Source organism: Dipodomys spectabilis, unplaced genomic scaffold, assembly GCF_019054845.1.
Source record: "Dipodomys spectabilis isolate Male_0828 unplaced genomic scaffold, ASM1905484v1 ptg000039l, whole genome shotgun sequence".
Lineage (NCBI taxonomy): Eukaryota > Metazoa > Chordata > Mammalia > Rodentia > Heteromyidae > Dipodomys > Dipodomys spectabilis.
Genome location: NW_024870716.1, coordinates 1166594 through 1178371, shown reverse-complemented (window position 1 = coordinate 1178371; position 11778 = coordinate 1166594). Strand labels below are relative to the sequence as shown.

At 50.0% G+C, this 11778-nt stretch overlaps 1 protein-coding gene across 1 annotated transcript; it reads left to right on the top strand.

Annotated features, from left to right (window-relative positions):
- The first annotated feature begins 760 nt into the window (after window positions 1-760).
- On the top strand, window positions 761-4586 carry Prph (peripherin). Its single transcript, XM_042677749.1, has 9 exons — window positions 761-1339; window positions 1712-1772; window positions 1980-2075; window positions 2526-2696; window positions 2829-2954; window positions 3057-3277; window positions 3384-3433; window positions 3909-3988; window positions 4179-4586. Exons 1-9 carry the CDS (start codon window positions 801-803, stop codon window positions 4245-4247), a joined length of 1413 nt encoding a protein of 470 aa, XP_042533683.1. The 5' UTR covers window positions 761-800; the 3' UTR covers window positions 4248-4586.
- Window positions 4587-11778: the final 7192 nt, after the last annotated feature.

The window sequence follows — 11778 nt, the reverse complement described above, 5'->3', positions numbered from 1 at the left end:
AAGTGTGGGATCCATCCTCAGCCCCTCTCCCCTTTGTGAGGGTACACCCACCTTTACAGAGACCTGGGGGAAATCCAGGTTTGGGGGCTGTGTCTTTAAGGCAGAAACAGCAGCAGGCAACCTTTGCTGGGCAGAGGAGAGGGGGAAGGGAGCTGGTCAGTCCATTAGCTGCAGAGCCGGCTCTAATCACCAACCCTTCACAGGGCCCTGGGGAATAGGGAGAGACCAGCCCTTCCCCAACCCCCTCTGCCTTTGCCCTCCTGTCCCCCATTTCTCCTGGGTGTGCTTGAAGGAGGGGGTAGGTGGAAACAGGGAGCACTTGCTGACTTTAGCTCTGGGGCCTAGGCCAGGTCAGTTTTCCCTCTACCTGGCCTTTCTTCTGTCCTCCTGGCCTCTAATTCTAACCAGCTCTTCCAAGCAGGTACCCCAGCCCTTCTGCTCTACGCTCCAGTTTGAGATACTTACTGGCAGCCCCCTCCCACCCCCCTACACACACATATACACCTCTGCCTGTGGTCACATCCTCCCCCACCCCCTTCTCCCCATCAGCAACAGGAGGAATGAAGTAGGCCAGGCCAAGCGCCAGCATCCAGGAAAGGGAGGGTACCGCCCGCCCGTGCTCTGCAGGGTGCGGCATCCCCCTCCCCACAGCCCCCCCCCTCTAGTCAGGCCAGTGGGCGGAGCTGCCCGTGCCCCCCCCTGGAGACCGCAGGGCTATAAAGCTGCCTTGCAGCGGTCTGCGGCTCCTTCCCGGCCGGGTGGCCTAGCTGTGCAAGCGGTGGCTGCCATCCTCGGACGCCATGAGCCACCACCACCCGTCGGGTCTCCGGGCGAGCATCGCTTCCACTTCATACCGCCGCACCTTCGGGCCACCGCCCTCCTTGTCCCCCGGGGCCTTCTCCTACTCCTCCAGCTCCCGCTTCTCCAGCAGCCGCCTGCTGGGCTCTGCGTCCCCGGGCTCCACGGTGCGCCTGGGCAGTTTCCGTGCCCCTCGGGCGGGTGCTTTGCGACTGCCCTCGGAGCGCCTCGACTTTTCCATGGCCGAGGCCCTTAACCAGGAGTTCCTAGCCACGCGCAGCAACGAGAAGCAAGAGCTGCAGGAACTCAACGATCGTTTTGCCAACTTCATCGAGAAGGTGCGCTTCCTGGAGCAGCAGAACGCGGCCCTGCGGGGTGAACTGAACCAGGCCCGGGGCCAGGAGCCGGCGCGCGCCGACCAGCTGTGCCAGCAGGAGCTGCGGGAGCTGCGGCGCGAGCTGGAGCTGCTGGGCCGCGAGCGCGATCGGGTGCAGGTGGAGCGCGATGGGCTGGCGGAGGACCTGGCGGCGCTCAAGCAGAGGTCAGGGGCAGGAGGCAGGCCTGGGGGTGGGTGGCGGCCGGCTCCTCCCTTCCCAGCTCCCCAGCAGCCAAAGGGCGTGGCCCTCCCCAGGACCAACCTGAGCCGGATCCCACAGCACCCTCACTCCTGAGTGCCTAGGGAGGTGGGAAAGCTCTCCCAATTTTAAGGGGACCCCTCTCCATCTCAATTCCCAGCCCGTTAGAAAGTCAGGTTAATTCCACCAGACAGCCTGAACCCCTCCCCTTAGAATCCTCGACAGCTGCAGCAGAGGTTAGAGGAGGGAGTGTGAGGGGAGGATGCGAGGCCGAGGTCTGCGGACAAGGGCTAGGCGGTGACCCCTCAACTCTCAGTCCCTACTCACTCTGCCCAAAGGTTGGATGACGAAATGCGCAAGCGGGAGGATGCGGAACACAACCTGGTGCTCTTCCGTAAGGTGAGCCTGGGCACCCCCACACCCCATACACACACACACCCGTCGAGTTTCACAGCCAGCTACCCCCATCCATGGCCTGCATGGGGGAGGAAGCGGCAACTAGATGTCTCGAGGCAAAGAGAGAAGGACAGACTCTTCCTCGACCTGAACAAGGACTCCTTTTCTGTGTGTGTGTGTTCTAACTCCCCCCACTCTTATCCCACAAAGGACGTGGACGACGCCACCCTGTCTCGCCTGGAACTGGAGCGCAAGATTGAATCCCTGATGGATGAAATTGAGTTCCTCAAAAAGCTGCACGAGGAGGTGGGTGGGCGTGCATGTCAGAGGAGGGCTTGGGGACCTCCTTGCTCCAGTTGTGGAGACCCAGATCGAGGTGGGTGGGGCGATGGCCAGCGGGTGGAATGGAGGAATCACGCTGGGAGCGAGATGGGAAATTCGATGATCCGGCGCTTTCACTCCAATCTGGTCTTACAGGTGGTTTGACTGACTCCCACCCCTGCGCCACCTGTTGGCTAGCGAGGGGATCTGCATCCCGAACCTCACATCTGGCTTAGCGCCAGCCGAGCCGGGCAGACCCGCGCACGCTGCGCGCTCCCTGATGCCCCCTTCTGTCCATGCAAATGTGTGTGGGGATTGTTTTGGTTTTTTATTTCCGCTCCCTTCCTCTCCCGCACCCCGGCTCGCTGGGCTAACTGCGCACAGCCGGCGTGAGATTTGCGCTGAGTGCTCATCTTCTGCTTATCCTGGCCGTAGGAGCTTCGAGACCTGCAAGTGAGCGTGGAGAGTCAGCAGGTGCAGCAGCAGGTCGAGGTCGAGGCGATGGTGAAGCCGGAACTGACAGCGGCGCTGCGGGATATCCGTGCTCAGTACGAGAACATAGCGGCGAAGAATTTACAGGAGGCCGAGGAGTGGTATAAATCCAAGGTGTGACAAGCCTGTGAGGGCTCCAGAGAGCCCAGGAACCCCCAGGAGGGGCAGGCACTGGGAGGTGTCGAGTGTCCCAGCCCTCTCTAGCCTGGGTGACACCCCCCCTCCCTTTGCTCCCCAACTCTACAGTACGCAGACCTATCCGACGCCGCCAACCGGAACCACGAGGCCCTGCGCCAGGCCAAGCAGGAGATGAATGAATCTCGACGCCAGATCCAGAGCCTGACGTGCGAGGTGGATGGGCTGCGTGGCACGGTGAGCATTTAAGCCAAGTGCCCCGGGGGAGGGTCGGGAAGGATGATGATGATGATGATGGGTTCCGCAACTGATTATCTCTAACCTCACTCGTACCCCCAGAACGAGGCGCTGCTCAGACAGCTGCGGGAGCTGGAGGAGCAGTTCGCCCTGGAGGCGGGTGGGTACCAGGCGGGAGCCGCACGCCTCGAGGAGGAGCTGCGGCAGCTGAAGGAGGAGATGGCCCGGCACCTGCGCGAGTATCAGGAGCTCCTGAACGTCAAGATGGCCCTGGACATCGAGATCGCCACCTACCGGAAGCTGCTGGAGGGTGAAGAGAGCCGGTAAGGGGGGAGTGGGGGCTGCTTGGGTGGAGTCGAAAATGATCCCTCCTTGGGGGTACAGACAAGTGACATTGTCACAGGGCTGACCACGCGCTTTGCCCCACAGGATCTCGGTTCCCATCCATTCCTTTGCTTCGTTTAGTTTAAAGACTACTGGTGAGTGTTCCAGGCCTGGCTTCCAGCCTGTACCTCCCTTTTTTTCTTTTGGTCGCGGGACTTGAACTCTGGGCCTGGCACTGTCCTTCAGCTCTTCAGCTCAAGGTTAGGGCTCTACCACTTAAGCTACAGCGCCACTTCCTGTTTTCTGGTGGTTTACTGGAGATTACAGTCTCATGGACTTTCTTGCCCAGGCTGGCTTTGAACCGAGATCCTCAGATCTCAACCTCCTGAGTAGCTAGGATTACAGGCGTGAACCACTGACGTCTGCCCCTCCCTTTTGCCATAAAGATTGGACTCTATGCGATAGCTTGGGCTCAGGGATAGAGTCTCTCTCCCAGGAATGGAGTCTTGGCCAAGACTGTCTCCTACTCCTCAGGCCAAGCCGGTACCTAGCCCTCAGGGTTGGGAGTGAGAATCTGAAAGAAAAAACCCCAAGCCTTTCCCATTCTACCCCTCAACATGCTTTCTCCAGTGCCTGAGGTGGAGACTCTCCAGGACAGCCACAGCCGCAAGATGGTTCTGATCAGGACCATTGAGACCCGGGATGGAGAGGTGAGCTAGGTTCCCTGACCCAGGACCCTACCTACCATTTCCTATGCTGTTTCTGAGCCCTAGTCTGGCTGCAGATCTTAGGGTGTGTGGGTACGTGATTTGGGGGAAGAGCCAGGAGATTGATGGGGGCATTGGCTGGAGCCTCAGCTGGTGATGCTAAGTGGTGCTGAACTTGTGTGTTTACCCACAGCAGGTGGTGACAGAGTCCCAGAAGGAACAGCATAATGAGCTGGACAAGTCTTCTACTCACAGCTACTGAGCCTGTTGGTGGAGAGCACTCTGACCCTGCCCAAAGCCTACTTAAAGCCCAAACCCTAGCACTAGTCCTAAATTAGTGCCCTTCCTTCTGCATGTGTTTATGAGGTGGTATCAGACCTCCCCGGCCCCTGGCCTATAGCCAAGTCCTATTTGGCCAGCAGTAGCTGGGCCTCTCCCTGCCCTGATATATAGGTGTGACATGTATGCTTTCCTTTCTGTGTCCTGGTAAGAGGCCCCTGACCCCCCAGGATGACTGTGCTCCAGATGGATCCCATGATCAGCAGGCTGGGCCATGGTCTGAGTTTCACTATGGAGTCAAATAAAGCTGCTATGAAGAGAATCCTCTCTAGTGCATCTGTGTCCAGGGGAAGGGGTGGGGAAGACGGAGGAAAGGAACCTCAGCAGTTCTTCCCTGACTTTCTTCTCTGACTCACTCTGTCTCAGCATCTAGATTCCTGTGTACCTTGCTGAGTTTTCCTTTCTATTTCTTCTCAGCTACAGTTCTCCACTGCAGCCTTAAATGTCTAGATGTGCTGGGTGCTAGTGGCTGGCACCTGTAATTATAGCTACTCAGGAGGCTGAGATCTGATGATTAGAATGAAAGCCAGCCCAGAAAAGTCTGTGAGACATTTTGTTGCTGTTTGTTTGTTTGTTTCTGTGCTGATCCTGGGCCTGGAACTCTGGGTTGGGTGTGTTGGCTAACAGTCTACCACTTGAGCTACAGTACCACTTCCAGCTTTTTCTGTGATTAATTGGAGATAAGAATCTCAAGACTTTTCTGCCCAGCCAAGCTTCAAACAACAATCCTCAGATCTCAACCTCCAGAGTAAATAGGATTGCAGGCCTGAGCCACTAGCACACAGCTTTGTGAGACTCTTATCTCCAAATAACTAGCCAACAGCCATAGTGAAGCTGTGGCTCAACTGGTAGAGTGAAAAAATTGTGTCAGGGTAAAAGACTGAGTTCAAGCTCTGGTACTGACACACAAATTCAATGAGTTTCAAAGTTTCTCACTTCCTTTTATCTGCACTCATGTTTCTATTCTTGGATTTCTCACCCCCCAGAGAAGGCACCACAGGGATCTGTCTTATATAATCAGAAGTCACTCATCTTGGGCTGGGAAGGTGGCTCAGTGGAAGAGTGCTTACCTTGCATGCATGAGGTGTGGGTTCGATTCCTCAACACCACATAAGCAGAAAAAGCCAGAAGTGGTGCTATGGCTCAAGTGGTAGAATGCTAGCCTTTTGCTGAAGAGCTGAAGGACACTGCCCAGGCCCAAAGTTCAGGTCCCACGATTGACAAAAAGAAAAAAGGAAAGAAGTCACTCATCTTACCTTCCTCTCTTTATCTACTTCAATTCTGTTAAGACTGGTTTTGTTCTTTCTCTCTCTTACTAGTAATAGAGTTTGAACTCGAGACCTCTCATTCTTGTTCTACTTTTTTGCTCACAGCTGACACTCTACAACATGAGCCATGCCTCTACTTCCAGCCTCTTGCTGGTGAATTGGAGATTAATCTCCCAGATTTGTCTGCCCAGGCTGCCTTCTAACTGTGGTGCTCCTCAGATCTCAATTTCCTGAGTAGCTAGATATATAGTTCTAAGCCACCAGTGCCCAGCTTGCTTGCTCTGCCTTCTTTCCTTCTTTCTTTCCTTCCTTCCTTGAGATACTCTTTATTATCTTCCAAGCCCAGGTTAGAGCCCCTAAATATTTTGTTCTATGGGCTGGGAAGGTGGCTCAGTGGTAGAGTGCTTGCCTTGCATGCATGAGGCCCTGGGTTCGATTCCTCAGCACCACATAAGCAAAAAAGAAAAAAGCCGGAAGTGGCGCTGTGGCTCAAGTGGTAGAGCACTCACTTTGAGCTGAAGAGCTGAGGGACAGTGCCCAGGCCCAGATTTCAGGCTCCATAACCGACAAAAAAAAAAAAAAGAGTATCTCAAAGAGGTGATATCACACCGAGCACTGGAGAATGAGCAGGACTTGGGTGAACAGGAAGAGGACAGGAATTTCTAGGTAGAGAACTCAGCCTGGTAGTAAGAGAAAGCTGGAAAATGAAAGCAGTCTATAAAGCTGGAGAAAAGGTAGAGAGGGAGAAATGTACTGAAATTGGAAAATGAAATGAGATGCCAATTTGATTTAGAAACTAAGGTCTGATCATTCCTAGATAGAGCTAAAGGTGTGTTCTACACACACACACACACACACACACACACACACACACACACACACCCTTCATTTACTTCTATACCTCTCCCTCTCCCACCCTCTCTCCCTCTCTCTCTCTCTCTCTCATCTCCTTCCCTCTCTCTCCCATCTATCTATCTACAAGTACTGATGGCTCATGTTTTCAATCCTACCTACTCAGGAGACTGAGATCTGAGGATCATGGTTCAAAGCCAGCCTAGGCAGAAAAGGCCCCATGAGCCTCTTATCTCTAATTATCCACTTAAAAACCAGAGGAGCAGTGTGACTCAAGTGGTAGAACATTAGCCTGAGCAGAGAAGCTCAGGGACAGCATCAAGGCTCTGAGTTCAAGCCCTACAACCGACCAAAAAAGAAAAAAGTCTCACAGACTTTCTTGCCTGGGCTGGCTTCAAACCACAATCCTCAGATCTCAGCCTCCTGAATAGCTAGGATTACAGGCATGAGTTAATAGCATCCAGATCCTTCCTTCCTTCCTTCCTTCCTTCCTTCCTTCCTTCCTGCCTTCCTTCCTTCTTTCTTTCTTTCTAGATAGATAGATTTTCTTTGTATAGGCCAAGCTGGCTTCTAACTCATGATCTTCCTGCCTCAATCTCCCAAGTGCTGGTATTAAAGAAGTCATTGCTCGTCATTTTTTTAATAAAAATTTTAAATCTCAAGTTATTAATTAGGATCTGAAAATCGTTTAAATAGGGATACAGGTGGACCCATTGCAACAATGAGATGTACAAGTTGTTATGTCGAAAACGAACTTTACAACTTTGGTGGGGGGGGAGTGGGGAGGATTGGGTGGGGGGGCAGTTGGAGGATGGGAAGGGATGGGAAGGGGAAACAAAGGAGGAGGCTATAATGCTTGATAAGAAATGTACTCATGGGCTGGGAAGGTAGCTCAGCGCTAGAGTGCATGCCTTGCAAGCATGAGGCCCTGGGTTCGACTCCTCAGCACCACATAAACAGAAAAAGCCGGAAGTGGTGCTGTGGCTCCAGTGGTAGGTAGAGCGCTAGCCTTGAGCTGAAGAGCTGAGGCACAGCGCCCAGACCCAGAGTTCAGGCCCATGACTGGCAAAAAAAAAAAAAAAAAGAAATGTACTCATTATCTTGCCCATGTAATTGTAACCCCTCTGTACAGTATTTTCACAATAAAAAAAAAAATATAGGATCTGACAAAGAGCAAAGAAGCTAACCCTATCTCAGCAAGATTCTAAAATATTTGGTAAAAGTATTCTAAGGATGATAGAATAATTTTAAAGTATTTTGATAATATAGCAGTTAAGGGCTAGTATAGAGCTCATGGTTTTCCTATATGTAGATAGATAGATAATAGATAGATAGATAGATAGAGAATAAGTTTAGAAGTATGGGGCTGGGAAGTTGGCTCAGTGGTAGAGTACTTGCCTTGCATGCCTGAGGCCCTGGGTTCAATTCTTCAGCACCACATAAACAAAAAGAAAAAACCCAGAAGTGGCACTGTGGCTCAAGTGATAGAATGCTAGCCTTGAGCTGAAGAGCTGAGGGACAGCACCCAGGCCCAGAGTTCAGGCACCATGACCGGACCCAAAATAAATAAATAAATAAATAAGTAAATATAGGTGTGTGTGTGTGTGTGTGTGTGTGTGTGTGTGTGTGTGTGTGTGTGTGTGTGTGTGTGTGTAGAACATACCTCTTAGCTCTATCTAGGAATGAGCAGATCTTAGTTTCTAAATAACATTCTCCACTCAAAGCAAGTAGAGAACCAGGTGCTGGTGGCTCACACTTGTAATCCTAGCTACTCAGAAGGATGAGATCTAAGATTGAGGTCCAACCCAGCCCAGCCATCCAAATTTGAAAGACTCTTTTCTTCAATTAATCAACAAAAACCCAGAAGTAGAGGTGTGAGTCAGGTGGTAGATTGTCAACCTTGGGCAGAAAAAGCTAAGGAAAAACATGAAGCTCATAGTGCAAGTCCCACTACCAACACACACACACACACACACACACACACACACACACACACACACACACAAAAGCAGGAACAAACTCAAAATCAGAATATGTCCAATAAGGCATAAAGACTATAAAAAGAAGCCTGGCACATAATATCAGCATCTGAGCCGGGTGCCGGTGGCTCACACTTGTAATTCTAGCTACTCAGGAGGCTGAGATCTGAGGATCACGGTTCAAAGCCAGCCCGGGCAGGAAAGTCTGTGAGACTCTTTTCTCACATAAACCACTAGAAAACCAGAAGTGGCGCTGTAGCTCAAGAGGTAGAGCACTCACCTTGAGCTGAAGAGCACAGGGACAGTGCCCAAACCCAGAGTTCAAGCCCCACGACCGACCAAATAAATATACATACATATAGATAGATAGATAGATAGATAGATAGATAGATAGATATAAAGCTGGTGGCTCACTCGTGTAATCCTAGTTATTCAGAAGGATGAGATCTGAGGATCTCAGCTCGAAGCCAGCCTGGGCAAGAAAGTCCAGGAGACTCTTTTTTTTTTTTTTTGGTCGGTCGTGGGGCTTGAACTCTGGGCTTGGACCCTGTCCTTGTGCTCTTCAGCTCAAGACGAGTGCTCTACCGCTTGAGCCACAGCATCACTTCTGATTTTCTAGTGGTTTACTGCAGATAAGAGTATCATGGACTTCCCTGCCCAGGCTGGCTTTGAACCATGATCCTCAGATCTCAGCCTCCTGAGTAGCTAGGATTACAAATGTGAGCCACCAGCGCCCAGCCAGGAGACACTTATCTCCAAAAAATTATTCAGGGGCTGGGAAGGTGGCTCAGTGGTTAAAGCGCTTGCCTTGCACGCCTGAGGCCCTGGGTTCGATTCCTCAGCACCACACAAGCAAAAAGAAAAAAGCCGGAAGTGGCACTGTGGCTCAAGTGGTAGAGCGCTAGCCTTGAGCTGAAGAGCTGAGGGACAGTGCCCAGGCCCAGAGTTCAGGCCCCATGACCGGACAAAAAAAAAAAAAAAAATTCAGAAAAAGCCAGATGTGGTGCTGCAGCTTAAGTAGTAGAGAGCTAGCCTTAAGCACAGAGAGGCTCAAGGACAGAGCCCAGGCTCTGAGCTCCAGCCCCAGGCCTGGCAAAAACAAACAACAACAACAAAAACACCACCAGCAAAAACATGATTTTGAAATTCATAAATTAAGAGTTTTAAAGAAAATAAATTTAATTTTGTTTTTAAAAGAAAATTCAATAGAATCAATAGACAAACTGCAAGAACCAAGAAAAGAGTTCATTAAGATTACTGTATAGAAAATCAATTATATTCCTTACAAGTAAGGAAATAGTTGCAGTGTTTCAAGTGAGCATGAGAATGGAATAAGGGTGGTAGCTCAATGGAAAACTTGCCTAATATTTGTAAGTCCTGGGTTTGATACTCAGCACTGAAAACAAAAATATAAATATGGAAAACAAAACAGCCTAGATGCTCTGATAAATGTGGCAGGTATTCTGAGCATTGGCTCTTTTTTCTTTTTTCTTTCTTTCTTTTGTTTGGTGCTAGTACTGAGGCTTGAACTCTGTACCTGGGTGCTGTCCCTCAGCTCTTCAGTTCAAGGCTAGCATTCTACCACTTGAGTTTTTCAGTTTTCTGGTGGTTTATTGGAGATAAGAGTCTCATGGAGAGCTGGGAAGGTGGCTCAGTGGTAGGCTGCTTGCCTTGCATGCATGAGGCCCTGAGTTCAATTCCTCAGCACCACATAAGCCGAAAAAGCCAGAAGTGATGCTATGGCTCAAGTGGTAGGATGCTAGCCTTGAGCTGAAGAGCTGAGAGACAGAGCCCAGGCCCAGAGTTCAAGACCCACAACCGACAAGCCTCCTCCACCTCCTCCGGCAGCAGAGCCTCCGACCGGCTGTGCGCTCTCCCTCTCCTCCTCTTTTTCTTCTTACTCCTCCTTCTCCTCCTCCTAGTGCCGCCCAGCCCCAGCCACATTTAAAATAAATAATTATTTTAAAAATTTTTTTAAAAAGAAAGAAAGAAGAGAAAAGAAAAGAGTCTCATGGGCTTTCTTGCCCAGGCTGGCTTTGAACCATGATCCTCAGATCTCAGCCTCCTTCCTTAGTAGCTAGGATTACAGGTGTGAGCTATTGGTGCCTGGCTACATTTTCTTTTTTTTAAAGAACTTCTAATATTACTTTTTCTTGTAGATCTTCCCTGTCTTTCTATGTATTTATTCAATTATTTATCCATCCATCCATTGACTCTTTCAATGCAGATTGAGCAATTCACTAGGGCTCACTGCAAGCATGAGCTCATGATGGTTAGTAAAACAGTTTTTTTGTTTGTTTTGTCGGTCATGGGGCTTGAACTCTGGGCTTGGGTGCTGTCCCTCAGCTCTTCAGCTCAAGGCGAGCACTCTACCGCTTGAGCAACAGAGCCACTTCTAGTGGTTTATTGGAGATAAGAGTCTCACGGACTTTCCTGCCCGAGCTGGCTTTGAACTGCAATCCTCAGATCTCAGCCTCCTGAGTAGCTAGGATTTCAGACATGAGCCACCAGCGCCCGGTTTGGAGGGTTTTTTTTTTTTTTTTTATTGTTTTGTTTTTTATTTTGAGGGAGGAACTGGAAGAGAATGAGGGAACAGATAACACTATAGAAAAGGAAATGTACTCATTATCTATCTCATATAATTGTAATCTCTCTGTATATCAGCTCTATAATAACAATAAAGTAAATTAATAATAAAAATAGAGATTTTCCCCATCACTATCCTAGAACTCTATCAGGAGAGACAGTTTAATAAGCATATGTTATGTTCTCATTGATGAATATATAATTATCATCTGAGATACATGCTCCGAAGAGATGCATGCTACTCTTTGAGAACATCTCAAGAAATATTTCCTAAGGGCTGAGAAGGTAGCTCAGTGGTAGAGTGCTTGCCTTGCACGCATAAGGCCCTAGGTTCCATTCCTCAGCGCCACATAAGCAGAAAAAAAAAGCTGGAAGTTGCACTGTGGCTCAAGTGGTAGAGCGCTAGACTTGAGGTGAAGAGCTGAGGGACAGTGCCCAGGCCCATGACTGGACACCCCCATCAAAAAAAAAAATTTTCCTAGATTGGGTTAAGTTCAAGGAAAGCCTCTTTGGGGATGAAACAATGGATATTAATTTCAACACATCAATAGGTAAAATATAAGGAAAATAGCCACCTATGACAGAAGGACTAGAAGAGGTTTGAAAGAAGCCATCAAGTTGGAAGTCAGAGAACCAAGGGGGAGGGAGGTATGAGATCCCAAATAGTATGATTATCAGATTTACATTTTGGAAATATGACTCTAGCTACTACAAAGAAGAATGGATTCGGAGCTGGGAAGGTGGCTCAGTGGTAGAGTGCTTGCCTTGC